At 40.8% G+C, this 27936-nt stretch overlaps 2 protein-coding genes across 2 annotated transcripts in view; one reads left to right on the top strand and one right to left on the bottom strand.

Moving 5' to 3' along the window:
* frzb (frizzled related protein) overlaps positions 1 to 9621 on the bottom strand; it is a 29028-nt gene extending 19407 nt beyond the window's left edge. The window contains exons 1-2 of the mRNA XM_085248853.1: positions 9235 to 9621; positions 411 to 659 (exon numbers count right to left, since the gene is read on the bottom strand). Coding sequence (XP_085104979.1) covers positions 411 to 659; positions 9235 to 9439 — 454 coding nt within the window. The 5' untranslated portion in view covers positions 9440 to 9621. The remainder of the gene's footprint in view (positions 1 to 410; positions 660 to 9234) is intronic.
* A 9290-nt stretch (positions 9622 to 18911) lies between these two features.
* Positions 18912 to 27710, top strand: LOC146556364 (dual specificity protein phosphatase 19-like). Its single transcript, XM_085249452.1, has 5 exons — positions 18912 to 19045; positions 22358 to 22606; positions 23618 to 23664; positions 23819 to 23971; positions 27125 to 27710. Exons 2-5 carry the CDS (start codon positions 22381 to 22383, stop codon positions 27323 to 27325), a joined length of 627 nt encoding a protein of 208 aa, XP_085105578.1. The 5' UTR covers positions 18912 to 19045; positions 22358 to 22380; the 3' UTR covers positions 27326 to 27710.
* Positions 27711 to 27936: the final 226 nt, after the last annotated feature.

Genomic DNA, 27936 nt, shown 5'->3' with positions numbered 1-27936 from the left:
AATGTTGTTTATGATGTTTTTAATGTTTCTGCACGTCAGCCAGAGTCACTGAACAGCTTCCTGTTACCATCCTTTTACTGTCTCTTGCACTTTTAAATGAAGGACATCCTTCAAGTACCAGCATGAACATTAGCATTGGAAATAGGTCTTATTAGTTATAAAAATGGTGATTACTTGCTTAATATTTTTCCCCCCCTCTTTGGATTTTGTGCTTTTTTTAAAAGATTTTTTAATAATCTTTGTCAACGTCAACATCATTTTTGTGATGGTGAAACAAAAACAAACAAAAAACAAAAAACAAAAATACAAAACAAAACAGAAACATAAGAACAATTTCCAGAATTAGGCTGTCTCGGGTCAAAATTGGCAGCCACACATATAACAGCAATAATACAAATGAATGAGTGTACCTGGTCCGTCTGCCTTGACGATGGCCTCAGGAGAGATGCAGACTCCACGGTCATAGAGTGGCAGCTCGCTGCAGGCCAGGTTGTCAGGCCAGCTGTGGTTGTAACGCTTCATCACCGGCTCACAGCCGAGCTTCGCCCGCTCGCACACTGCCTTACAGGGCTTGATTGGCTCATGCTGGAAGTCAATAGTACAGATTGGCGCGTACATGGCACATAGGAAAAAGAGCAAATCCGGACTGCAACCAGTACCTTGAAGAAGAAGGGAAACATAGGTTATATGTGCAATTTCATTAGAGAGCATAAATGATGAGCAGCTGAAATGACAAAATAGAAATCAGTGGGGTGGCAGCTATTGAATTTAGTCCACCCGCCCTGGAGTCACTCCCCCGCCCACACCAGGTGTATCATGTACACCTGGTGTGAACTCTTATGCCATTGTACTGTTTTAAGTAGAACTTGAGATTTTTCCAGGTAAAATAAGGTAAAATAAGGTCAGTGTAGTTTCCCACTCTCACTCTGTGTATATGAGTTCCGTGTACATCCAACACCCTCCCTCCATAAACTCAATACTTTTGAGCATCCAAGCAATCAAGCGGTATAAAGACATTTTTCCATGGATTCGTATATAAAGGCAGAATCGGTGGAAAGATGTCTTTTTGCAATAAAAATAGCTGCAAATAGCTCTAAATACAGATGTTTTGCTAGAGGCAGCTGTAGTCACAATATTTATGGATTACAGCCCACATGTAAATATGCAATGTTACTCAAGAAAGTTACACAATATCTTATATGGTTAAAATAAATAAATAATGAGGACAAATTGGAGCACTTAGGAAAATATGTTGTGAACACCTGCAAGCATTTAAAAAACAGACATTTTTAGCAAATGGTGTCCATCCTGGAAATATCTTTTTTATTTTCTTTTTAAATCCATGTGGTAGCAACACAAGTCATTGGTGATGCTGACTGGAAGCTCCTGTGACTCCTACTCTGGAGAAAGACGAGGGCATCCAAAAGTTCGCTGCTCCATTTCAAACAGACCCATTAATAAAGTGACCTTCCACACTTTTCACTAATAGTGAGTCAGTTAGTACAATAACTCGTACTACTAGCTAGCATGACGGAGTTTCTATATAGCTGGGTGGGTGCTATGATGTTACTGATAATGAACTTTATTTTATTCATAAGGTTAGTTAGTAGAGTTGCCAACTGTCCTGTAAAAAACGGAATCGTCCCGTATTCAGAGAAAATATTATGAGTTTCATATTGAGCTGAAAAGGAACACAGTTTGTCCCGGACTTCAGCTAGAATAAAAAAAGACATAGCTGGAGTTATTCAATTCAATTTTATTTATATAGCGCCAAATCACAACAAAAGTCGCCTCAAGGAGCTTCATAGATACAGAGAAAAACCCAACATTCATATGACCCCCTATGAGCAAGCACTTTGGCAACAGTGGGAAGGAAAAACTCCCTTTTAACAGGAAGAAACCTCCGGCAGAACCAGGCTCAGGGAGGGGCGGCCATCTGCTGCGACCGGTTGGGGTGAGAGAAGGAAGACAGGATAAAGACATGCTGTGGAAGAGAGACAGAGGTTAATAACAGATATGATTCAATGCAGAGAGGTCTGTTAATACATAGTGAGTGAGAAAGATGACTGGAAAGGAAACACTCAATGCATCATGGGAATCCCCCGGCAGCCTATGTGTATTGCACCCTGAATCCTCCCAAACTAAGGGAGGATTCAGGGTCACCTGATCCAGCCCTAACTATATGCTTTAGCAAAAAGGAAAGTTTTAAGCCTGATCTTGAAAGTAGAGATAGTGTCTGTCTCCTGAATCCAAACTGGAAGCTGGTTCCACAGAAGAGGGGCCTGAAAACTGAAGGCTCTCCCTCCCATTCTACTTTTAAATACTCTAGGAACAACAAGTAGGCCTGCAGAGCGAGAGCGAAGTGCTCTAATAGGGTGATATGGTACTACAAGGTCATTAAGATTATTCTGCGTCTTTACGTTGTACAGCTGCCTCTTCTTCTCTCATTCTCTCCCCCTCCCTCTCCTTTTGCTGCTTCAATCATGAAACTGATCAATGATCAGCTGATCGGCTTTCTTGTTTGTTTATCGCCCACTTTGCGCCAGAAAGAGGAAACCAGCGGATGTCGCGTTAAACAACAGCAGCACGTTTAAGCTTGATCAGCTGTTGTTAGAATTTATTTCATATTAATTTCTAGCATCAGCTGATGTTTGCTGGAGCCACAGCTGTAAAGCTGCTGGTCATGATGTCGGTTTGGATATGTGGTGAGAGGGAAACATAAAGATGAAACCAGGAGATGTCCTTACTGAATCATCAGAGCTGAACAGGTGATGGAGAAACAGGTTTACCTTTTAGGTGATATAAATGAGTTGAAGGGACGTTATGAACGGTTTCTGAGAGACAAATAACACCAGGATCCTTTTCTAAGTAGCTGACAGCTGGTAACTGTGCAGGGGCGGGTCTAGCAAAGTTTTGCCAGGGGGGCAGGTAGGGCATTAACAGGGAGAGGGGGGCACAAAGAAATACTTTTATTTCTTATTCTCATTTAAAATTTCTAGCTTTTATTAAATAATTATCTGAATCTTTCAACCAAAATTTTTATCTGACGTAAAATGTATAGAAATCATACATATACCAACAAGATTGTACATCACTGTCACAACAGCGTTTGTTTTCATTCAAAGGCTTTATGACTTTTCCTATAATACCTGGTGGGCCGGTCTCTAGTTAAAATGCCCGGGCCGATTTTTGTCCCAGTCCAGCCCTGGGCACGACCGGTTGGGGTGAGAAAAGGAAGACAGAGAGGTTGTCACCAAGTGCTCATCCACTGGGAATTCTTCACCTTTTAAATGGTATTTCAGAATTACCCCATATGGAAAAGATATATATAAATCTTATAAAGTTTGTATCTGTCTTGTGTGAAACTTGTATGAAAAGCATATAAGAGTGAAAACAGATATAAGATCCCTTGAAAAATTATATAATGAAACTTGTATGTTTTGGATACTTACTAAAACAATATATGAAGGTAATGAGAAAGTGGCCACTTTCATGAGTAATCACTTATAAGTTTTTACTATTTCTTTTCCATATGGGACGTTACATGCTATGACCAAGAAGCTTTCATATCCACACTTGTTGTAGAAATATTTAAGGACGGTTGTTCAGTCTCAGCTCACTTAATTTGAGCCCTCTAGATAGACTCATGTCTTCTTCATGTCAGTGAAGACATGGTGCATTCAGGGACCCCTGGCTGAACAAACACTGGACTTTTACCATCTGCCATCCTGCTGCATGTTTCAAACAGGATGAGACCAGAAAGAGTTTAGCACTGGGTAGAGGATGGATCAGTGCTTTTATTGCAGAGTGGGTCTGAGGTTTGGCTGTACCACTTCACAGTGAAGTCACAGAAATAGCTTGAACTTGTGACCTCAAACTGCTTCCTGGTTGTTGGCCCAGAGCTCTTTCATTAGGACATTTTTCTGGTTAAAGCAGAGTCCTTTTTAACCACTTTTTAAAATCTTCATTCCGCCCACCTCAGCCAAGCTCAAAGTTCAGCCAGCACCTAAATGTATTTATTGAAGACAGACATGGATAAATTATGAACTAATATGGCAGGAAATGAGACTGCAGAAACCTCAAATAGTGAAGATTACTGATGAATGTGACCACATATGCAGTTATCAATGCTTGTCTCACATGGAAATGTGAAACGGTCGCTTATTACAAGTTAAACGACTGGGAGAAATGATCCGATTAGAGAAAAAATAAGAATGAACACCTATACATATTTCAAATTTAAATCTACCTTAGCAAAGAATACAAAATATGGTTGTAGAAATGAATTTAAGTCAAACTGCTGGTTTGAAGTAAGAAAAAGGTTGGCTTTTACAACAAGGACGTTATTATACAGCCCTACTTTAAAGTATCTTATTCACCATTTTAAGTTAGCAAATTTTAGTATGCTAACACACCAATTGTGTGTGTGTGTGTGTGTGTGTGTGTGTGTGTGTGTGTATATATATATATATATATATATATATATATATATATATATATATATATATATATATATATATATATACACACATTGGTATATATATATATATATACACACACACATTGGTATATATATATATATATATATATATATATATATATATATATATATATACACACACACACACACACACACACACACACACATACACACAATTTATCATAAAACAAAAAGTCTTGAGCCAGCGCATATTTCTGTATATTTTGAAAGATTTTCTTTGCACATTGGCTACCTTTTTCTCTTCCACCACTGCTCTATCCTCTTTCCACCTCATGTCTCATTACCTACACAGTGGTTGGGGCTCTAACACATGAAAATGTGCATGAACGGGTTTATTTATTCTGATGTTGTCACAGTTATTTCAATGGATTCTCACGTGATGACAGTGTATTCGCCAAGTGTGCAAGGATCCAACAGGCTAACAGCAACTAACAGCAGCAAGAAAGCAGCGTTTACTAACAGAAAAGGTCAGGAAATCCTCAACCACTCACACGAGTTGTCTGTCCCACAGCCGCTACCTTAGCTTCAATTAAGCACTTGAAACAGAATTCAATTGACTGCAATATACTGACATCTAGTGGTGACATTTTACACACAGTATCTCTTAAATAAATAATAAAAGAAATCCAGCCTGACACAGAACCTGAGAGCTGCATCTGGCCCTTCCACTGATCCATCTAATTCAGGGGTCCCCAATCCCAGTCCACGAGGGCCGGTGTCCCTGCAGGCTTTAGATCTCACCCTGGGTCAACACACCTGATTCACATGATTAGTTCATTACCAGGCCTCTGGAGAACTTCAAGACATGTTGAGAAGGTAATTTATCCATTTAAATCAGCTGTGATGGATCAAGGACACATCTAAAACCTGCAGGGACACCGGCCCTCGTGGACTGGGATTGGGGACCTCTGATCTACTGTTTGGCTCTTTGAGGCATCATCATAACCGGTCTCAGTAGAAGGGTGGCTGTCAAGAACCCATCCTTAAGGAAAGGGAACAGGGCAAAAAAAAACCAAACTGAGGCACGGAAAATTACCCAAGGCCTGGACTGGAAATCAGTGGCAACAGGTATAGTAGAGTAATGAAGACTCTTTGAAGCAAAACATTTTAATTATGGAGTTAATATGTAAGGAGTAGGTCAGGAGAGAGGTACCCTCTGAAAGTTTGGAATTTATGGTTCAAACTGCTGTTAGTATGGATGGAGGAGATCAGCCAAAGTAACCAAACCAAACCTAACTGTGGCAGCCTGCCCAAACCTTTAATCAGAACTCATATTTAGTTTAGTTAGTTTATTTTTAACCAGACAGTGATGGCATGTGTAGAGAACGTGCAGGATTGAAAAGCAATGTTACTTGCCAAATCCTACAGAGAGATAGTAATATTTGATATCCGCAGATATGCTCCGAGGCAGTTCCTGTTACAGTTTACTTAATAAATGTAAATTTTATGCATTTTGACTGAGGCGATTCTACTTCCACTGTCCTCTATAATGACCTATTCCACTTGAGTGGAAGGAGAAAAGACTATCTAAATCTAATTTGCCTAATTGTATTGGTCTGATGGATTAGAAACTTTTACTTAACTGAATTACCACATACATCAAATGGTAGTGAAAATAAAATCATAATGAGGGGAAAAAAGTTAAAGCTATTTTTTTAAGGAGCTAACTAGCCTTGATTAGCAGCTACAGTAAAACTGTAACATTTCATGTGGTTGAACTACTTTTAAATCATATAATGCAAAACCGATGTAAAGTCACCTGCAATAAAAATAACGTTTTTTGTTAACCTGACTTGCTAGAATATATATGAGTGAAATAAGTAGTGAGACGTGGCAATTTCAAAAGACAAAGAATCAAGAATAACTTTTTCTTTAATATGCGAAAGGAACCAATCCTATTTACTTCCACTGTGGGGCTAACTTATCAGGCAAACAGTCTCCCTGATGGGAGACTTTTAGATTTGGAGTTGAACGGTTATTATGTGTGGCTAAATTATTCCAGTTATCACTATTATTATCATTAGTAGTAGTAGCAGCAGTAGTAGTAGTAGCCTTAAAGGCATGCAAGCTAGTAGGGCGCGTTTTTACGTGAACTTAAGCACTGCACCGACATTCAAGTGTAAAATGAATGAGGATTATTTTGTACTTTGAGCCGCACAAAGCTACTCTCATGGAGTCTGGAAATAATAACAAAGGAGCATATCAGTCCCCTTCAATGGAAGAATACCTCCTATTATATCTAAGTAAAATTAACAGGCCCCTTTATCTTAAAAAAAACAAACAAAAAACAATCCCATAATCCTACAGTTTTTACAGTTTTGCTCAGGATTTATAGCTCAACAAGCCACGCTTAAAATGAAGAGAAGGTGGTCATTTAAAATAAATGAATAATAACTTCTGTGCCATTTTCCAAGGTTCTCATTATTTCTAGTTCTGAAAAAAGATTTCTGCTCAGAAAACGCAGCACTTTCAAAACTATGTGTAAATGAGTGTTGTCGGTACAGATGGCCATACTTCTAATATTTAGAAACATGAGGTCAGAGGTCTAAAGACTAAAATTTGCCAATTGGATGCAATAGGTGACCAGCTGATGTCTGCTGGCATTAAGGTCAGCTTACCTGCTAAGTGTGCAGACTCCACGGCCTGCCAAAGCTAAAACTTTTGAAAAGTGAAAGCCTCCCGGCAGGGTTAAGCATGGTCAGAACTTGCTGTCAATTACTCCACTGATTATGTTCCTGATTGATTTTTTATTTTTGCCTACAATTTACTACCAGACAACTAACATGGCCATCAAAAGTTCCCACAGTCTAAAGTGACATGTTCACAAGTCTTGTTTCTTCCTACAAAGCAAATGGACCGACATTTTGTTCACAGTGTTACAAAACAGAAAATGGAAAGAGCCGAATTGTTTTTGCACTATTTGAATGAGTGTGGTTGTGTTGTTTTGTTTGTGCTCCTTGGTCATTCAGTTATATACCCTGAATATGGAAGAAAGACAGAAAAAGGATTAATTTAGCCGACTGATTAGTTAAAACCACGAGTGTTTGACAGCTTTACTAGAAAAATGACTTTTGCCTCAGGTGTATTGTTGGTTGAATAAAAATATTTAGACTACCATCTTATTCAAAACTGCAAATAATACATAATTACAAAGATGTTTCCATCAGAAATGCCAGATACATGTACACAAGTTTGAACACTAACGCACTGGTTTAAAAATCAGTCTTTTGTACTACAAGCTTCTCAACCAGTTAAAAATGATGCCAAACGGGCTCATTTTCAAACTTTATTATACCGCAGGTATTTTCCCCAGAAAATGGAAACAGATTTTTGTCAAGAATTTTTTAGGAAATACCAGGAATTCAATTTCCAGTATTCAAACCAACTGGCTGGCTAATTAGAAAAAAATGGAATGTCATCCCTTGCGGCGAAACAATTGAAATTCCTGTTTTTCCTGGACAACGTCCACAGCTCGGAGATCATTTCAGAATCTTGAACGCTCTTGTAACCAAATTCATGTGAACCCAAGAGGCTGAAAATGCTCAGGTTCCTCCTCCTGTAGCCAGCTATAATTCTGATGTGTGCTGTCTTGGATTAGTGCTACAGTCAGACCAGAAAGTGGGTTGTCACTGACCAACTGTTCAAAATATGGTTGCTCCATTACAGAGTACTGCTACAGCAGCCAAAAAAGAAAGGCAGAAAAAGGTTTCCATAATCTCTAAGTGAAGCGATGGTTTCAGTGATCAGACCAGATCCAGCCCTGCTCCACCACAAAACGTCCTGACATTTTTCCTGCAGATCTGCTGGAAATACTTGGCAGTAGTTAGTATTTTATTAGTTTATATTTGATTAGCATTTATTACTAGTCAACATCTGGGGGTGAGAGATCTAAGTCTGAGGGTCAGGTGGTCAACAGCTGATATAAAAATATTACTGAATCCCAATTACATGCATATTTAAGAAGAAAGAAGGTAAATAAAGCAAAGTAAAGTATTTGACACTGATTATACCTACCCACTGCTGTGCATATAATAATAATAATAATAATAATAATAATCATTATTATTATTATAAAGACATCAATTTAGTTCATGATAACACTCACTAATCAGTATTTTGAGATGTGATCATCTGTTATTGCACAGAAGAAAAACAATATTTATGGTTTCCATAAGTACATTGGAAGGTTGGAAATTTGAATATATCTGATTGGGGGCATATGTCCCCTCAAATATATATGATGATTACGGCCCTGGAAAAAAAACACTTGGTAATTTTAGAGAAGTGACCTATTCAAGTGTCTGTTCTTCACTCCACTTTCTGTATGTACATTAAAGCCTCCTTACTTTAATTTCATCATTTCTGAGTTATGTGCCAAATAACATTACAGAGATGTTATGAGTGGTCAGGTGTTTATGTTAATGTCAAGGCAACGTGCAGATGATAAAAAGGTCATCCCAGGCTGTTTCAGCCTTTGCCCGACTTGTTAACTAATCTGTGTGCCCTAAAATAGCGCTTTAACTGCTTATTAGCGACTTCAAAAATCAAAAATCGTGAACAGTAAGTTAAAAATAAAGTTGTGGGGAAGACGTTTACATGTTTTCATGAGAACCTGAAAAATCACTGTGCGATTGCTTCTACGGTCAGTTAATTACACACCAGGTTCTTCAATGACTTAATTAACTGCCCAATTAAAAAAAAGTTTATTAGGGCACTGAGGGGCAGTAACTCACCCAGCAGCCCCTCAAACTGCTCGATGGCCAGCACCGCGTTGTCCTGCGTGCTGTGGTGGAGATGGTTCGGCATCTTGGTCATGTTCCAGGGCATGGACCGGCACAGCGGGATCCGCACAGTCTCGCAGGACGCCGCCCGGACCGCAGCCGGCCACAGCGCGCAGGACACGGCCAGCAGAGACACGGCGAGCCCCAGAGAGAGCATGTCGGTCGGTTCACAGAGGGTACGGGGGCACAGTGAAGTGAGGGCAGCGCAGGTCCGTGCTCCGGTGAAGACTCGCTCATTCACTTCGAGTTAAATCCCAAATTAGACGTGATTTTCCTGCTGATTGGTGCTTTTCTGCTGCTGCCGTCCGGTCCGCAGACAGCGGGAGGGAGGAGCTGCTTTCTTATGCACACTTCAACGTCCTCCTCTTCCTCTATCCCTCCTTCTCTCTCCAGCTCCCCTCCTGGACTCGTCTCACCTCTCCTCCTCTCCTTTCCCCCTTCTTATCCTCCATACTAAAAGATAGATTCCTTTTAGATGAAAAATAAACACGAGTAAAGCCGTGAAAAGCTCGTAGATGTGTGTGTGTGTCACTACATTTTACGAAATCAGTGGCTAGACCTCATACAGTTAACTTTAAGAGAAGGTAAGAGCGTGAGAAAAGTAAAATCTGTCTTTTTTTTAAATATTAGAAAACACTTGAAGTGTTATCAACGCCATCTACTGCAGAAAGTGATGTCCGTAACAAATGGGAAAATCCTTGTACCTGACCATTTTCAGACGGTAACGCCAACTTTGGATTTTGTGCTTCAGATTGCTGTCAGTATGTAGGGAGGACGCATACAGCGTGCAGCTGTCAGTAAAACACGGTGGAGGCTCTGTCATGGTTTGGACTGCATTACAGCTGATAGTGTTGTCACAACTGATGATATTATGAATGCAGATTTTGATCCAACATGCCATGTAGCATGTGAATGGCAGTGGCTTCACCTTTCAACATGTCAGTGACCCCAAACACACTGCAGTAAAACCTTGTTTAAATACACATTTCTCAAACACTCTGTAAATATAGTAAAGGTACTGTACATTGGAATAGAGAGACACAACAGAACGCTATCAGGACCCAGACCTCAACATCATTGAAGCAGTGGTGGATCATCTTCACAGAACTGAACAAAAGGCAGGAAACGTCCAAAGAAGAGCTTTGAAAGTCTTTCAAGAAACCTGGAGAACCAGTGCTAAAGACTACTTAAAGAAATGAAAGCTGCTGAAGAGAGTTCAGGCTATGTCAGAGAATAAAGGCGGTCATACCAAATGTTGACTTTTAGGATAGTTAAAAATGAACAAACTTTATTTTTGTCATACTGTCTGTTCATGTATGTTTGCATATGCTTCAATAAACTGCTGCAATGCCTCAAGACATTTGAATAGTGTCATTTATAACAATATCAAATTCAAACAAGAACAAACAAAGACAATTTCACAAACTAATCTATACTGATATAACTTTCTGAACCCAGGCATTACATTTCCTGCTATGTTTGGAGTTTAGAAGTCTCAAAGTGCTCTCTTTTGAAAAGTAACCTGTGACAAAAGCTATCATGTAGGCGAAGCAAAAATGTTTTCCTCTGAGGTAAAGGGGAATAGAAGCTGAAATGATTAAAAATAAAAAATATGCATTTAAAGTACAAACACAGACACATCTTATCACAAAGTCTACAACTGATCAAGACTAGATTACAAATTGTCCACTGGAAGAAGTCTCTGTAAAACAGATTCTGTATCTGCATATGCAGAACAGATCGTCACCAGTGCATGGGCACAGAAGCATAATCTTTATGAAAATTCAAAATGTTTACAATGAAAAGCTGAATAGAGTTTGATCCAGCTCTTTGGTGTGAGCTAAACTGTGACATCCCCTCATTTGTTGTAGATCAGAGGGTGGAGTGCTACGTTATCATCTAAAGGCTACCAGGTTGAGTTAGAAAGCTCTATGACTCTATGGACACTGTTAAGTAGTACCAAAGGCCATATTATTTGTCAGACAGCACCAAAGTCAAGCAAAGTGGCCACATCCCAAAGGAAAAAAAACCCCATACAGTTATTATGAAGGAGAAAGTTAGCTATAGAGACCTGCAAACAGCCTGCTATAAAGTTTGAGATTTTGGGGACTGATTTGCTTTTGGAGCCAGACCCAGGTGGTCGTTTGAGGAACCACCCGGGTCACTGCACCTTTTTTTCAGCCCTGGGGGAGCTACGGTTGGTACTGCGAGTTAATGAAGTGTGTGAGAAAACAATAACAACAATACAGAGAAGCTTCCAATAAAAATAGGGATTCCCTGTGGAATAACTAAAGGAAACAGAGAGCAAAAGTAGGACCCACACCTGAAATTAGCAAAAAAAATGAATAAAACAAAATTTCACATTCTTTCACGTGGTTGTAGTCTTACACTGTGCTCTTACAGTTGTTGCAAAGACAATCAGGCACTTGATACGACCTGCTAATAGCAAGTACTGGGGACCTGTAACTGGTTCAGTGGTTCACTGGCCGTCGACCTTTGACCTCCGCAGGCTTGTTGCATTAACAGCTCTGTTATTGGTCCAATAAAGCTGAAAATGACGCAGCAAACTACAGCAGTGTGTGTGTGTGTGCATGTGTTGACAGCAGTAATGGTTGTCAGATGTTGGAGGAGCTTCCCATGTTAGGGTTGAGTTACAGCCAGCACGCACACACATGCACACACACACACAGACACACACACACGGACATGGTCTCTCTGGGTTTTGTGACTCATGGATCAACAAGCAGATAACTGAGTCAGCCCTTTCCCTTCTATCCTTCCTTCATTCCTTCCTTCCTCCCTTCTTCCTTTCCACCCTCCTCTCACTATTGCTTCCTTCTTCTGCTTTCTCTCCGAAGTGTGTTTTTTCTTCTGACATAAAACCCCTCTCGCATTTGGCAGGAAAATCTTATCAGAGGAATGAACACACACACACACACACACACACACACACACACACACACACACACACACACACACACACACACACACACACACACACACACACACACACACATTAACTGTTTCTTGCACAGTGAATGCACATTCCAGTGAAAGTGAAAAAACCCTGCTCATTTTCTCTCCTCTCCACTGTCTGAGAAGCAAAACAAACCCGCAACCTGACTCCGTTGCGTGAATGTGTGTTTGCACCTTTGTCCTTGTGGGATCCAGTGTAAGTTTTGGGACAGACCTCCAAAGGGGTTCAGGTTAGAATGAAGTTTAGGTGCGTGGGAATGCGCTGCTGTCACCGATGGTCCTCACAAAGATAGCCACACTAACATGTGTGCTGAGGGAATGAAAATTTCAGCCAAAAGAAAACTCTTTCTCTCTGTATGTGGACATATTCTTGGAAACTACCAGAATCTTTTCCAACAAAAATAAGACTGCAGCTGTCCACACACACACACACACACACACACACACACACACACACACACACACACACACACACACACACACACACAGTACAAGGACTGAAAGTAATCTGGAATGATTACTGATTTTGCTACAGAGCCTGAAATTGGAGCTAAAAACGTGAGTATTGCCCTGAGGGTGGTGTTTAAGGAGAAGTCACGGGGGCGTTAAAGGAGAACTGATTTCACATCGCACTCCCATGACACTGTCAGTTTCATGATGGATAGTTTTAAAAAGTAACTGCAGCAGAATCAGAAAAAGTGTCCTTTTTGCTTTCATATGATCTTCTTCCTTGTTGACAGCATTGCCTACATTACCCACAATGCAGTTTCATCTATCAGTGAGATTTAGTCAAAGTCAAAGTCAAATTTATTTATATAGCAGATTTACAGTTTTTTACAGACGCTAGGACACATTTCTCAATACTTAGGTCACTTTTGCAAAACTCTTCACACATTTCTCCTAACTGACCCTCAGCCTGGCAAAGCAGTTCATTTCACATTCAAAATGCACTACAACTACCAAAACACTTCATTCAGGTCTCAAATGAACACATTCCTCCAGAACACTAGCAAAGGTTGACAGCCGACAAACACACTTTGTCACCCACAAAACAATGACCTAAAAAACACTAACAACATGTAGCATTACACAGTGTTTTCCTGTGTAAAACAAGGACACATCTCTGTTTATAATTTCAATATATGTTACTGGAATGAATCAGACATCATGTATTTATGTTTATGTATTTTTATTTTTTTGCACTAAGTAATCCCAAAATACAAGAATTTGTATACACACCATCCACTGATACACATACAATAGTAATGCTATTCTACTCGGTCTCCTCCATTTGGCCACAGGTTCTCATCCACATCACATCTTATGTCATCTAGGGTAATACACCTAGGAAAGAATCTTCTGGCATGCCAGAATTGAAGGAGTTGAAAAATTGAAGGAGTAACATCTGTGTAGATGTTCATCTACAATGAGAATCAGCTGTGGCTGGTTAAACTGCATTGTTAGATTTAAAATATGTTTCAATAAAATATTGCTGTTGGATTTTGCTGTCTTTTCAAGTTTTGCATTGTGTTATTGTTTTGACCATGAGTTTAACAGTTTTGAAAACAGTATGTAAGCACATGCAAAATGTCCTGTCCGTACAAAGCTTTTTGGCAGTTGTTGTGTCTGAGTGAGAAGATGATTCATGAAATTTGAGAGATGTAGTCATTGAATGCATTTTGAGCCAAGACAATGATAACTGGTCCTCAGTTTAGCCCACATAGACTTCTGTTGTGCTCACTGTGTGAGGAGTTTTGCAAACGTGACCTAAGTATTGGGAAATGTGTCCTAGCGTCTGTAAAAAATTGTAAAACTACAACTGTTGACCGAAGTGCTGTACATTTAAGACAATCAAAAATATAAAAACATCCAAGCCACAAAATAAAAGTGGGTTTTCAGACAGGTTTTGAAAGTGTCCACTGTTGGGGAGGTCCTGATGTGAAGGGGCAGTTTGTTCCACAATTTAGAAGCAGTCACAGCAAAGGCCCGATCTCCTCTCTACTTTAATCTGGACCTCGGGACAGCCAAGAGCATTCGATCCGCAGACCTCAGTGATCTTGCAGAAGTATACGAATTTAAAACATCAGAAAGGTATGAGCGTGCTAACCCATGCAACGCCTTAAAAACAAATAATAAAATCTTAAAATTAATTTGAAAACTAACTGGCAGCCAGTGAAAGGATGACAGTATGGGAGATATGTGGTCTCGCTTGCGTGTGCCAGTTAGTAACCGTGCTGCAGCGTTTTGGACCAGCTGCAGTCGGCTAACAGATGACAGACTAACATCAGAGTAAAGTTGCAGTAAACTGTCTCTTTCGCTGGAAAGTGTAGGCAACACCAAAGAGCCAAAAACCTTCTTTATGGCTGGTAGACAAGCTGAAAAAGCAGTTTAATGTTTAATGTAAGTGTGAAGGAGGGCACACATTTTGGGATTTTATCCGTACTTTTATATACTTTAGAGATGTCCTATAGGTAAAGATGTCTGTGAAGGTTCTCAGTCATCCAGGTCATCGTAGTCAAAGGAGCTTGCAAAGAAAAGCGTCTGGACTTCTTTAAGTTGCTTGAAGACGTTTCACCTCTCATCCGAGAAGCTTCTTCAGTTCTAAGGTCAAATGGTGGAGAGTCCCTTTACATGGAGGAAGTGGAAAGGAAGGCTCTTGGCTCTTTCAAAGGAAGAGTACCCAGCCACTGGTACAGATATGTCAAATGGTGGAGAGTCCCAGATATAAACCTAGTGGGAGTTTCCCCCCACAGAGGGACAAAGGACCCCCTGATGATCCTCTAATCGCCTGAGCCAAGGTGTGAAACTGGGTGTGGGTCCCAATCAGCCAGAGTTTCGGGTGAGCTCATTGTGAAACCTGGCCCCACCTTATCATGCGAATTCCTGAGGTCAGATGGCCCAGGATGTGAGTGGGCGTTAAGGCGTCTGGGAAGGGATCTCAAAACTGGATTATAGATGGCAGAGAGTTGGTGTCATAAACCCCCGCCTCTGTTCAAAGATGGTCGCTCACAGTGGACATAGATGGCTTCTTTCACTCCTCTTTCAAACCATCTGTCCTCTCTGTCCAAAATGTGAACATTGGCATCCTAGAAAGAGTGTCCTTTATCCTTAAGATGCAGATGGACTGCTGAGTCTTGTCCTGTGGAGGTGGCTCTTCTGTGTTGTGCCATGCGCTTGTGAAGTGGCTGTTTGGTCTCTCCAATGTAGAGGTCTGGGCATTCCTCACTGCACTGTACAGCATATACCACATTGTTAAGTCTGTGTTTTGGCGTTTTGTCTTTCGGGTGAACCAGTTTCTGTCTGAGTGTGTTGCTGGGTCTGAAATACACTGGGATGTCGTGCTTGGAGAAAACTCTCCTGAGTTTTTCTGATACACCGGCTACATAGGGGATGACAATGTTGTTGCGTCTGTCCTTCTTATCCTCCCTCGCTGGTGTCTGGTCTTCTTTTCTGTGTCTCTTTGCTGACTTTAAAAACGCCCATTTAGGATAGCCGCACGTTTTGAGTGCTTCCTTTACATGTGTGTGTTCCTTCTTTTTTCCTTCAGGCTTAGAGGGAACATGTTCTGCCCGGTGGTGTAGGATCCTAATTACTCCAAGTTTGTGTTCCAGAGGGTGATGGGAGTCAAAGAGGAGGTACTGGTCCGTGTGTGTGGGCTTCCGGTAAATTTTGATGTTGAGTTTGCCATTCTCTTCAATGTGCACGGCGCAGTCCAGGAAAGGCAAACAGTTGTCCTTTGTGTCTTCCCTGGTGAACTTGACATCACCGATTTAGGTTATTTTAGTATGGAAATAGTTTAAAAGCCACATCTGTGCGTGTGAATGTCAGATTGTTGATTTACTGACACACCTGCCTACAATTTGATAAAATGTACACAGACAGAGTTTTGTATGTTCAGCTGCCACACATCAGAAGCATTCTGATGTCTTTATAATATGCAAGGCCATGCTGTGTGAAGCAAGACAACAATGAGCTGGAGACGGACAGGAGCTATATTATTTCCATCATAGTGTAATATGTGCTCTGTCACATCACTATAATTAACATAAAAATACTAAGCCAGGAGGTCTCCTCTCTTCAGGAACTCACTCTGCAGGAGGGGGAGATATAGGAGAGGTGGAGGAAGATCTCAGCCTGGTCATCTATTGTCTTATGTAGTCTGGAAGATGAGTGCCGGGCTCTGTGGGGCCAGGCGGCGCTGCTGAACTGTGCCCCGGTCCGGATGGGCCTGGACCCCCTTTCCCTGGTGGGTTGCAGAGTATGGGGGTGCCTACTGGGGTCAGCAGGGGAGCTGGCCCCAGGGAGGGGTCACTTGCCCCTCCCTTCCTTCCCTACCCATCTCCAGCTGCCTCCCTCTTCCCGCTCCACCACAATCACCCACACATGCAGGGCCTTGGGGTAGTTGTTGCCCACCTTTCAATTTTAAATACACGTTGACACTGAGGGCTATCAGGAGGGGCTATGCGCTTACCTGCTGCTCTCTGGCAGGTAGCTCCATGCCCTCCTGGGTTTTAAATGCACCTTAGAACACACATGCATCAACACTACATATGAGCGGGCGGAGGGAGGTTTGGAGTCTTAACCCCCCCCCCCTCCCCCGTTCTCTGCCGCCTGCTGGAGCGGGGGGGCTAGGAGGAGGAGTTGGCCGTCTGATTGGGGTCTGGAATGTGGGGCCTTCCTGCTGCTGCGGAGTCGGGGCGGTCTGCTTCTCTCCACCCCAGAGAAAAGGGTAACACTACCTGGGTCTGGGTGCAGTTTCCCCCTCCAGGGACAAGGGTACCTAGACCCGGTTTGTAGAGTACGCTTGGGGAGTGTGATCGTGTGTACAGTGTCTCTTTATGTCTGTCTCCACGTTGGTTGAGTGTGGAGTGAGTGCATATGAGAGCATGAGGGTGGGAATGGATGTTTGTATCTGTGTGTGCCTGTATTTCTGTGTCTATATGTCAGGTTGGGTGTCAGACGCCACCTCTCTGGGGACATCTCAGGCCCTCCAAGGTATGGAGGCCTATCTCCCCCTACCACCACTTCCCCTGCCAGTGGCGGACTCCCTCAGACATCGGTGCGTTGGTGGTTCTTTGTGTCCGGGGATGGGCGTCCAGGTACACACCGGCTCACTCCTTGGCGGCCGCTTATTGGGGCCTGGAGCCTGGGGCTTGCTGGGGCCACTTCGGGGGTGGGGTGCCCCCGGCCTCTCGGCCTGGGGCTCGGTCACTCTGGCACAGCTGGCTGCCGGCGGAGCTCACGGGCACGTCACTGCAACCCCCCCTGGCTTCTGCTCCGCGGCTGCTGAGTGAGCCCTCATCTGGGACTCTCCTCAGCTCTTTCCGGGACAGTGGCGCGGCTGCCCCTCTGTTGGTCTTCCTTGGTCTCTTGTGTTCTGGGGGCCTCTGGATGTCTGGAGTTTTGATCTCCTCCATACCTGCTTCATGCCCTGGAGGACGGGGCTGTGGCCCCCCCACACCCTCTAGCAGATCATTACATGAAGGAACCTTTTAAAAACAAGCGCGTCCATGCTCACAGGTGTACACACAGGTGATCACACCCACAAACTACACCCTTTTTGGCTCCTACCTCAAAGCACACTGTGTGCTGTCGATCTTACATGCTGCACAATAATGTTTAATATTTAGTATTTACTGTTATATTCCCATATATCATCATGATGTTGTTTATCCCTTGTTAAATGCTTGTTTTCTTTTTTCTTTCTCAACAGGTGATCCAGGTGATTGATATATGCATTTTATGTCTGCTTATTTTGTTGGTTTTTGTTTTTTTCCCTTTATCCCCGTCCCTCTTCTCAGCTGTTTTTCTTTCCCTCTTTCTTTCTCCCCTTCTTTCCCCCATTCAAGTCTGTCCCGTATTTAGCAAGTGAAAATAAAATAAAATAAACAATAAAAGGTGAATCAAATAGACCATTACGGCAAGGCTGGGATGGTCAATTTGCTAAAGTAAATCCATTGGACATCTTTCTTCGCCTTTAGACAATAATTCTGATGGCAAAAGAGCCAAACGGGACAGGCAAAAATAAATAAATAAATAAAATAAAATACTAAGCCTTGAAAGACTTGTGTTTTATGTATTATTCATTTGATAATTCATTCTAACTGTAGCTCTTTATTTTAACAGTTCGTTGGGCGCTGCAACAGATTTGAAGTAGTTTTTCATTAATGCTGCTTAAGAAAAGCAAATATGTGGCTCCCTCTAGTGAAAAAGTAAGAAACAACATCCAACACCAACACAACCAGTCCTTTACTAATTTCCTTGAAAATATTCTGACATTACTTCTGTAATTTTATCATATAATCATATAGAAAAGCATATATTTTGCCATTGTACTTTAGCTGCATGTGCTCTATATTAAAGTGAGGCAACAAAACAGGAAAGAGGATTTATTCATTTAGTACATAGGAAAAATGAAAAGGATTGCGCTAAAGTCTAAGTTTTTTTGTTTGTTTGTTTTTTTGTTTGTTTGTTATGCACTTGGTAAATGTGTCATTGTTAAAGTGCACAGGTGAAATTCAGACAGGCAGCAGGTTTCATGTTACACAGCAGCAGCTCACCTCCAGCAGAGTTCCTGACCTAACGGCAACCAAGTTTAGTCGGTATTAGGCATCTGAACCACACTGCATGCCTACTGTGAAAAAAAAGATGACGAAGGGACGCATCTGTTTTTCTTCTGCAAACTGAACCGGATCCTTCGCCTTCTCTGGTTTCTGGCATTTAAGCTAGACTTCCCTGAGAGAAACTAATACAAGCTGAACTGAATTACAACAATCACAGGAAACAGGTACTGTATAAAGATAGTGCATGTTATTACAGAGCATGTATGTGCTGGTTGTTGTTCCAAGGTGAGGAAATTAACATTATGATTAGGTCAGGTTATCCAAAACAAATTTAAGCTACCTAATAAAACAAGGTGGACAGAACCTAAATAGTTGATTTTTAAAAATGATTTGAATTAGATAATAATTTGCATATTTAAATTAGATGTGTTATTTTGCTTATGAAGATGTCATGGTAAGGGCAGGTAGTCCCTGTGAGCCAACAGCACAGATGGATCTGAGCACTCTCATTTATGTGAGTGAGAATAGGTCTGCATGACCTGCCTGGTCTTCTCTGACACATAGCTCAGGCTGTTTTTAAAAATAAAGCTGGAAATTAAGAAATGGATCCTCTTTAAAAGATAACTAACATTTTTTTGTTCAGCCTGATAGGGAAATTTATTTCTTAACCAAAAGTTTTGACCAGCTCCTGTTAGATGATATGTTCTATCCGGGGCATTTTTTTTTTTTTTTTTAGATCAGAAGTCATGCAGAAATGCAAATGGTGATTCTAAAGTCATAGTTGGGTTTACAAAGTTCAGGGACTTCAAAGCCACAGTCACAACTTTGAGTCTAGGCTGCAGAGCAACTGGCAGATTTTGATATGATAGCCCCGACGTCCTGATGGAGACATAATGTTAGAAGTAGCTCTCTAATAACTGTCCAGCCACACTTAATTCTAAAAGTTATCACAATAATTTTCCATTTAATGTGTGAAAATTCAATTCTCCAAAAGATGATTCTGTTCGTTTGGACGTAGCGTTTGTGGAAGAAACATTTCTTCCACAAAACGCTACGTCCAGAATCAACTTTTGGAGATCTAATTACCTGGATGATTGATCATGCATCAAGATGCAAATTCAATTCAATGCAATTCAATTCAATTTTATTTATACAGTGCCAAATCACAACAACTGTCGCATTCAATGTGCTTTAAATTGTAAGGCAGACCCTACAATAATAAATCAAAAACCCAACAATCATATGACCCCCTATGAGTAAGCACTTTGGCAATAGTGAGAAGGAAAAACTCCCTTTTAACAGGAAGAAATGTCCAGCAGAACCAGGCTCAGGGAGGGGCGGGCATCTGCTGGGACCGGTTGGCCTAAGAGAAGGAAGACAGGATGAAAGACATGCTGTGGAAGAGAGACAGAGATTAATAACAAGTTTGATTCAGTGCAGAGGGGTCTATTAACACATAGTGAGCAAGAAAGGTGACTGGGGAAGAAATACTAATACTGATAGTGCATCATGGGAATCCCCCAGCAGCCTATACTTTTTGCAGCATAACTAAGGGAGGATTCAGGGTCACCTGGTCCAGCCCTAACTGTATGCTTTAGCAAAAAGGAAAGTTTTAAGCCTAATCTTAAAAGTAGAGATAGTGTCTGTCTCCTGAATCCAAACTGGAAGCTGGTTCCACAGAAGAGGGGCCTGAAAATTGAAGGCTCTCCCTCCCATTCTACTTTTAAATACTCTCTAGGAAGAAAAACTAACCCAGCAGTCAGAAAGCAAAGTGCTCTAATGGAGTGATATGGTACTATAAGGTCATTAAGCAACAGTGCCTTGCTGTGAGGCAAGAAGGTCCTGAGTTCAATTCCACCATCAGGTTTGCTTGGATTCTCCCCTGAGTTTAACTAATTGGTGTGTGTTATCTGGCTTCACGGATAGATAAAGTTGAATATCATCTGCATAGCAGTGAAAATGTATACTATGTCTTCTAATGATGCTGCCTAAGGGAAGCATGTATAATGTGAACAGAACTGGTCCTAGCACTGAACCCTGTGGAACTCCATAATTAACCTCAGTGTGTGAAGAGGACTCTATTTACATGTACAAACTGGAGTCTGTTAGATAGATATGATACAAACCACTGCAGTGCAGTACCTGTAATACCTACAGCATGTTCTAATCGCTCTAATAGGATATTATGGTCGACAGTATCGAATGCTGCACTAAGGTCTAGCAGGACAAGCACAGAGATGAGTCCACTGTCAGAGGCCATAAGAAGATCATTTGTAACCTTCACTAAAGCTGTTTCTGTGCTGTGATGAGCTCTGAAACCTGACTGAAACTCTTCAAATAAACCATTCCTCTGCAGATGATCTGTTAGCTGTTTGACAACTACTCTTTCAAGGATTTTTGATATGAAAGGAAGGTTGGAGATTGGCCTATAATTAGCTAAGACTGCTGGGTCTAGAGATGGCTTTGAATCATCTTCAACATGTGAAGATAAATTGAACAGGATGCAATGACAAAACCAGCAAGGTCACACATAAGGACACAAAAAGGAAATTACTAGCTTTCTGATTTTTGACAGCATAGAAAAGATAGTTTAGCCATATTTGGAAAGTGAAACAGACGTGATAACACCTCTCAAACTGTACCTCTGCAAATTATGTGCTGAAGAGGAAGCAAAATAGGACCCATAACAAAGCCTTGAGGCACACCACACAGTCAAAGTGAGTTGGTGAAAGTATTGTTAACCTGAAATCCAAAGATGGAGGATGATCCATCCAATCACAGCCAGAGTCAATGATGTCAATGTGAACCAAAATGGTCCAGAGTTTTAAGTACACAACTGAATTTAAACTGGACCTTTCTGGGGCATAAGGATCAAAATGGACAAAATAATGAACCAAATAAAATAATTTAGAAGACAAAATAAATAAAATGAAAGATGAACTGCAAAACAGCTGCTTCTTTCTATTCAGTAAACATCAGAAACTGGTGGTGATGTAAGAGTATTGGGGAATCATTGCATGATTGTGCAGTGCTCCGTCAGCATGATTATAGACTGAGTTCTGAACCTGATGGGGAGACAGAAAAGAAATCAAGATCAGTGTCACATGAAACCTCATAGAGGACCTAATTAAAAAGCTTTACAGCAGCTATTAAGACCACTTGTAAGTAATCCAGGGGTTTCTTGTTAAGCCACAGTGTTACATTCATTAAAAATTAAAATTCAAAGAGCTTATTTATGATCCTTAGCTCAAAAGACACGAGCAAACTTAAGGGGAGGTGCTTTCTTATTCAGCTAGTCTGTGTCAGTACTTTCTGATATTGCTATCCTCTCTGCGCTCCCATTCCGTGTCATCAAAGATGTAAACCCTTTAAATGGCTTGGAAAAATGTGCTTTCTATTCTTCTAAAATGATGCAGGAATTTTACATGACAGCTTGCCTCAGATCGCAGGAAACTGTAAGCCCGTTCGTACACATCCGGTTCTCTAAACAGATGACATGGAGTTATTTGAAATATTCATTTACATTTATCTTTCAGGTGCAGTCCAGGTCAGTCTGAGCATGCAGTCCTTGACCGAGGAGATCCACAATTTCTCTCGGACGCGGCTGAGGAAGCAGTGCACCCGTGTGACCTCACTGAGTGGCCGTCGCATTATCGAGACTTGGAAGGGTTCAACAATCACTGTGGTCGAAGACCCCGCCCCCCCTTCAGAGAAGATGCTGGGATATGTCCCTGACACTTCCTGGGACCTGCAGGTTGGCATTGTCAAGCCCTTCCTTCTACTGGGTGAGTAACCCAAACAAATAACGCTTGTCTGAATACCTGGAAATATTGAAGAGTATGACCACTGTCAACCACTAGGCTGTGATTTCATTTGGTTAAAAGGGGTTCAGCATTTTACTGGCATTTTCCTCTGTTGGACAGCCAAGTGAAAAGCTGAGGTGAGTGGAAAACATGGTGATAGAGGAGGATGTGTTTGGAGGATATGGAAACAGACAGAGATTTTGTGTCTCTTTGGAAACATGTGATTATTCAGCTTGTGCCAAAAAAGTGAGGAAATTAAAAAAACAAAACAATTTTAGATGAATCAACCATCAGTGACTCTACACACAGAGAGAGGTTTAGAGGACAGAAACAGCAGCTAATTTAAGCTGTTCCTATACAACTACACCTGAGTCATAAAGAGCTTCAGCCACATGAAAGACAAAAGTCTGGTAATGGATAATGTGGCCTCCGGCGAGCCCTGATTCAACATTGTAGAGCCAATTTTGGATTACAATAACAGACACCAAGAAAGACTAAATCCACATAGGAACTCCTGGAGACTGGAGCAACACAAAGGCCAAATAATTTGGAAAAAAAATACAAAGGTACTAGGGGGAAGTGCTCCCCTTTTAGAGGCTTTGCTTTGACTGAAAATTACAATGTATAAATACAAATATCCTCAATATTTATTATTAGTTTTTAGCACTTGCAGAACAAACACCTAGATATGAATTTAGGAAGTACAAAAAAATAAGCAGATGAGCCCATCTCCTCTCCCTGTGTCTCCCTGTCCTGTCCTGGATGTCCCCTTCAGCCCAGCAGTGCCGATAACCACTGAGCTCGTAACATGAGCCCCTACATGTGAGGGACGGGAGGAGACGTGACCCCGGAGCTCACTGATTTAGTGGGAGACCATTGATGACCCCATGACCTGCAGTAGATGCTGGGGCATACACACAGCAGGTTTTTCATTCGGCACCCTGGAGAGAGTCAAACCACACACTAACTAGTTTTATGTATGTGTGTGTGCAGGTTCTCAGGATGCTGCACATGACTTTGGCACGCTGAGAAAACACAAGGTGAGCTTCTTTTCCTACAAGCAAGGAGTTCGTTTCAGTCACTACTATCAAAGCAAAATTATGTTTCTGTTCCTGTTTCTCTGACTGTGTAGTCATAGGTAAGCTTCATTTTATGAATATCAGTATTGTGATAGTGAAACATTATCCTCCTCAGGTGTCTCACATCCTGAATGTGGCCTTTGGGGTGGAGAATGTCTTCCCGGACCTGTTCGTCTATAAGACTGTCAGTATTCTGGATCACCCCGACACCGATCTCCTCCCTCACCTCCAGGAATGCTGTGACTTCATCCAGCAGGCTCAGACTGAGGTGACATAATTTCTTATGCATGTGTTTATTATTAATGTTAATGTTAAGTTACATGTGGATTTATCTAAAGGATAAATCCATAAATAAATGTATCTATATAAAAGGTGAATTAAAACTAGTATTAAGAGGTGATTAGTAATATTGATTACATTTATTTCTACTCTGAAATTTATTTCTCCTATAATTTCTCCCAGCTGGGTCACACATTGGCCTTAACACTCATATGACTGGGTAGCGTTAGCAAGATTTAAGATTGCATGGGCCCCATGGGAGTTTCTGTTTTTTAAGGGGGCTGCAGCTCTCTTGACTTTGGGAATGGCTGCTATAGACATTAGTATGATAAACATAAATGCTAAAGGACATAACTAACATGTGATCTCATTGCTAACTACATGCTGTCTGTCTGTGGCTTTTACACTGCATGTTTTGAAAACTATTACAGATGATTAAATAGAGAGAAATAAATTTTAAAAAGAAATATTGACGAATAGGCATGGTCTACATAATAAATGAATATTTATATTAATTGTCTATTAAGCAATATTAACAGCAGAGCTGGGTACTTTTGCCGAATGAAGTACTTAGCAAACTAACTAGCTTATGGCAACAAGCAGTCAGATGTAAGGGTTTTAAACTGAGGGATGCATTAACATGCTACAAATGTTTCAACACTTCTTCCTCTCCTTGTCACCTCGTTGTGTTTCCTCTCCTTGTCGCCTCATCCTTGGTTTTAAATAATAGATGGTTAGTTTTGGTCATGTTTTATTCAACTGCTCTCAGATCAGATCTCAGTGTCATACAAGCTTTTAGCAGCGAAGCTCACGACTCACCTTAACATGACACCCCAAACACACTCTCACACATACACACACATAGAGTCATTACAAAGTCATTAGAGGTGTTTGATTACAGGAAGTCTATGTGTGTGTGCGCGTGTCTGTGTGTATACGTATCCTCATAATGATATGTTTCTGTGTGTGGTAATTCCAGCTCTGATAATCAAACTGATGCTTTTACTTTGAAATGCAGACTCAAATTACTCGGTGGGCCATCTGGCTGGTAATGACGCTCGATTATGGACGCTGTCATGACGACAGCAACAGCCACAAAGGCATCATGTGACGGGGTTCATGACTGCAGGACAAATATATAAATTAATGTAACTTAATTGATACCAACTTTACTTTAGAGTTTGCATTATGACCTTTATTTTCTGAGAAATTCCTTTTCAAAATTATCTCAAATTCATCATCTATGATGATCCCAAACCCCAACCCGGAGAAAGAAAATATTTTTTTTGCATGCCAGAGTACTTTCTTTCTCCCCTGATTGCTAATAATTTGGAGACAATATAAAATATCACATATTCTGATGATTTATATTAGAATAATAATCCACATAACGCACCACTGGGTCATCAAATCAGACTTTAATGACTGTTTTTGTAATTTTGTACCTGTTTAGAAATCTTTGTTCAAATTTGGTTGATAAAGAGGTCAGCTTTTTACAACATTGTTGAATGTGTAAAAAAACTGAAATAATCTTAATGGAGAACTGCAACTTTTTCTCCATAGCTCTTATTGTTTCTCTGCACGTTGGTCAAATCAGCTGATTTGACCAGTGAGTGCTCAGCCTGGTAACTGAGACACAGCTTATGGTGTACACCTTTCACGCGAAGGAAGATACAGACTGCAAAAGAGAAGCTAATGTGCATCCACAGACACAAACAAACAAACAAGCCTATTAACTAAAGCGCTCGTTGGAGCGTGAAGATCAGCCTGGACATCCTGACGTCAAAGCAAAGGCTCTGATCCGCTGTTTTGAATGTGGTCAATCAGGAAAAGTCAAAATTAAATATTATTAAAAACAACAACAACAACAAAACAGCGAAAGAACAGGCAGAGAGAGATGTTTAATTAGAATTATATTCTGTCAGTGAATATAATTTAATATTAATTTTCTTGTCTCTAATGCAAAGAATAAGGTGCCAAGATTAAGTTCTTTCTTTCAAATGAATAGATTTAAATAAAAAAAAAAATGACATAAAATTTAAATTCTGTTCGTTAAAGTTAATGACAGAAAAATTACATCTCACTTTAGTTTACAGCATGTTACATTAAATACTTTAAGAACATGAGATCATGAAACAAGACGGGGGTCTGTGGTAATGAAACTGTTATCGTGGCCCTTTTTGTTGCCACCATGTCCAAGTTTACAATACAAAAGCTTTTAGAAGAAGTTATAAGGAGAAAACTGACCAGGGATCTGTCTGTGAACATGATTCACTGGTGTTTTTAAGTGCAACAGACAAACAAACATACAAACTAAGGATTAAGGGAAAAATCAGACACTGGGTTGCACTACAGGCATTATTAGTATTGGGGCAATGGCCCAAACAAAGCCTATTTCTCCTACTGCTACTAGAAAGTGCTCAACTCAGGTGTGACTTCACTTCCAAAGGTAAAAGCTTTACAGCATAAGACAATTTTACACCGGTTTTATTTTTTTAGACCTCAAGTTTGATCTTTTCCTGATTGAGCGATTTGGGACCCCTCCTGGACCACTCCTGTGTGACTTTTTTCAAGCATGTTCCACCAGGAGCAGGGCCTGGGGTAAACCCAGAAGATGTTGGAGAGATTACATCTATCGGCTGGCTTGGTAACGCCTCGCTGGCCTTAATAAGCTGAAGAAAATGAAAGGACGAATGTAATATTGATCTTTTATAAATAGTCTATAATGTTCTTTGTGGTAGGGGCAAAGAACCAACAACACCACAAAGTTGAAAGAGGAACACACAATAAAGATTGTTTCACTGTCCCAAGTGAAAGTAGACAGCAACAACATGTGGATGTTGGCCTGTAAAGGTCTGTCTGTTACCTAGGGATTATGAGAACTACTTTTTCACAATTAGATACTAATCAAGTAGTTTTTAGAAGCTAAACTTAACCAAGCTGTGGGCAAAGATGAAAGAGTGTCAAACAGGAGCTGTGCCTTCATCACCCCACATGCCTATGGAGGAGGACTGTTACGAAATAAGAAACGCACAACATGACCTTATTAGGATATTTTGCCCCAAGTGGCAAAGAATGGAATATTGATCTTTTATAAATGATGTGGTTTTAATATTATTATTTTTGTGCGTATCTCCATTAGAAAGGCGTGGTGTTGGTCCACTGCAACGCTGGGGTGTCACGTGCACCCGCTGTGGTCACTGGCTACCTGATGTCATGCGATGGCCAGTCTTTTGATGCTGCCCTCTCATTGGTCAAATCAGCTCGGCCCACCTCCTCACCAAACCCCGGCTTCCTGGAACAACTGCGGAATTACAAAACACCAGCAATGAATGGGTCCTGAAGTACAAAGACAAAATGTTACTTTAATTACAATACTTTAGTATAAAAATATATTTGGGATAATTACAATGTATGGTCTGTTTTTTTTTAAGGAGAAGAGGGGTGGCTTATACAGAGGTACCATCCAATTAAACTTATAAACTCATTATTCATCAAAATTTCCAGCATGTTTTCTCTCTTTCCTCTTCATTGAGGCATGATTTACGTCTTTGTGTTTTATTTTTGAGGGCGATGTCTTTGTGCTTGAATGCTGTCATTTAGATTTGTATCTCTGGGGGAAATTTATTTTGACCCATCCTTATTGTTTCGGAGTGGTGGGCAGCCACAAACTCCAGAGTGTTATTTCTAACCAGAATTGAAAATAAATAAATAAGTGAATACAGATGTCAATGACTGAAACAGAAATGCTTGTTGTAACTTTTTTGCAGTTATGGCTTTGAATATGGAAGCAACAGTAACAATTTTTTTTGTCATACCTGTAGAAAACAAAACTGAACTAGAGAATACAGGAAACTAAACCAATTAACAGAGCACACAGCTGAGTACGAGGGAGATTGCAGACATAAATACACACAAGGGCAAACAAGGGAACACACCACAGGAGGGAACACA

The sequence above is a fragment of the Mchenga conophoros genome, linkage group LG16 (assembly GCF_057382185.1).
Source record: "Mchenga conophoros isolate Kocher_MC1m ecotype Shallow Benthic linkage group LG16, M_conophoros_male_GT1.1, whole genome shotgun sequence".
NCBI lineage: Eukaryota > Metazoa > Chordata > Actinopteri > Cichliformes > Cichlidae > Mchenga > Mchenga conophoros.
Note: the sequence above shows the minus strand (reverse complement) of the source record. Positions and strands in the feature narration are given on the sequence as shown.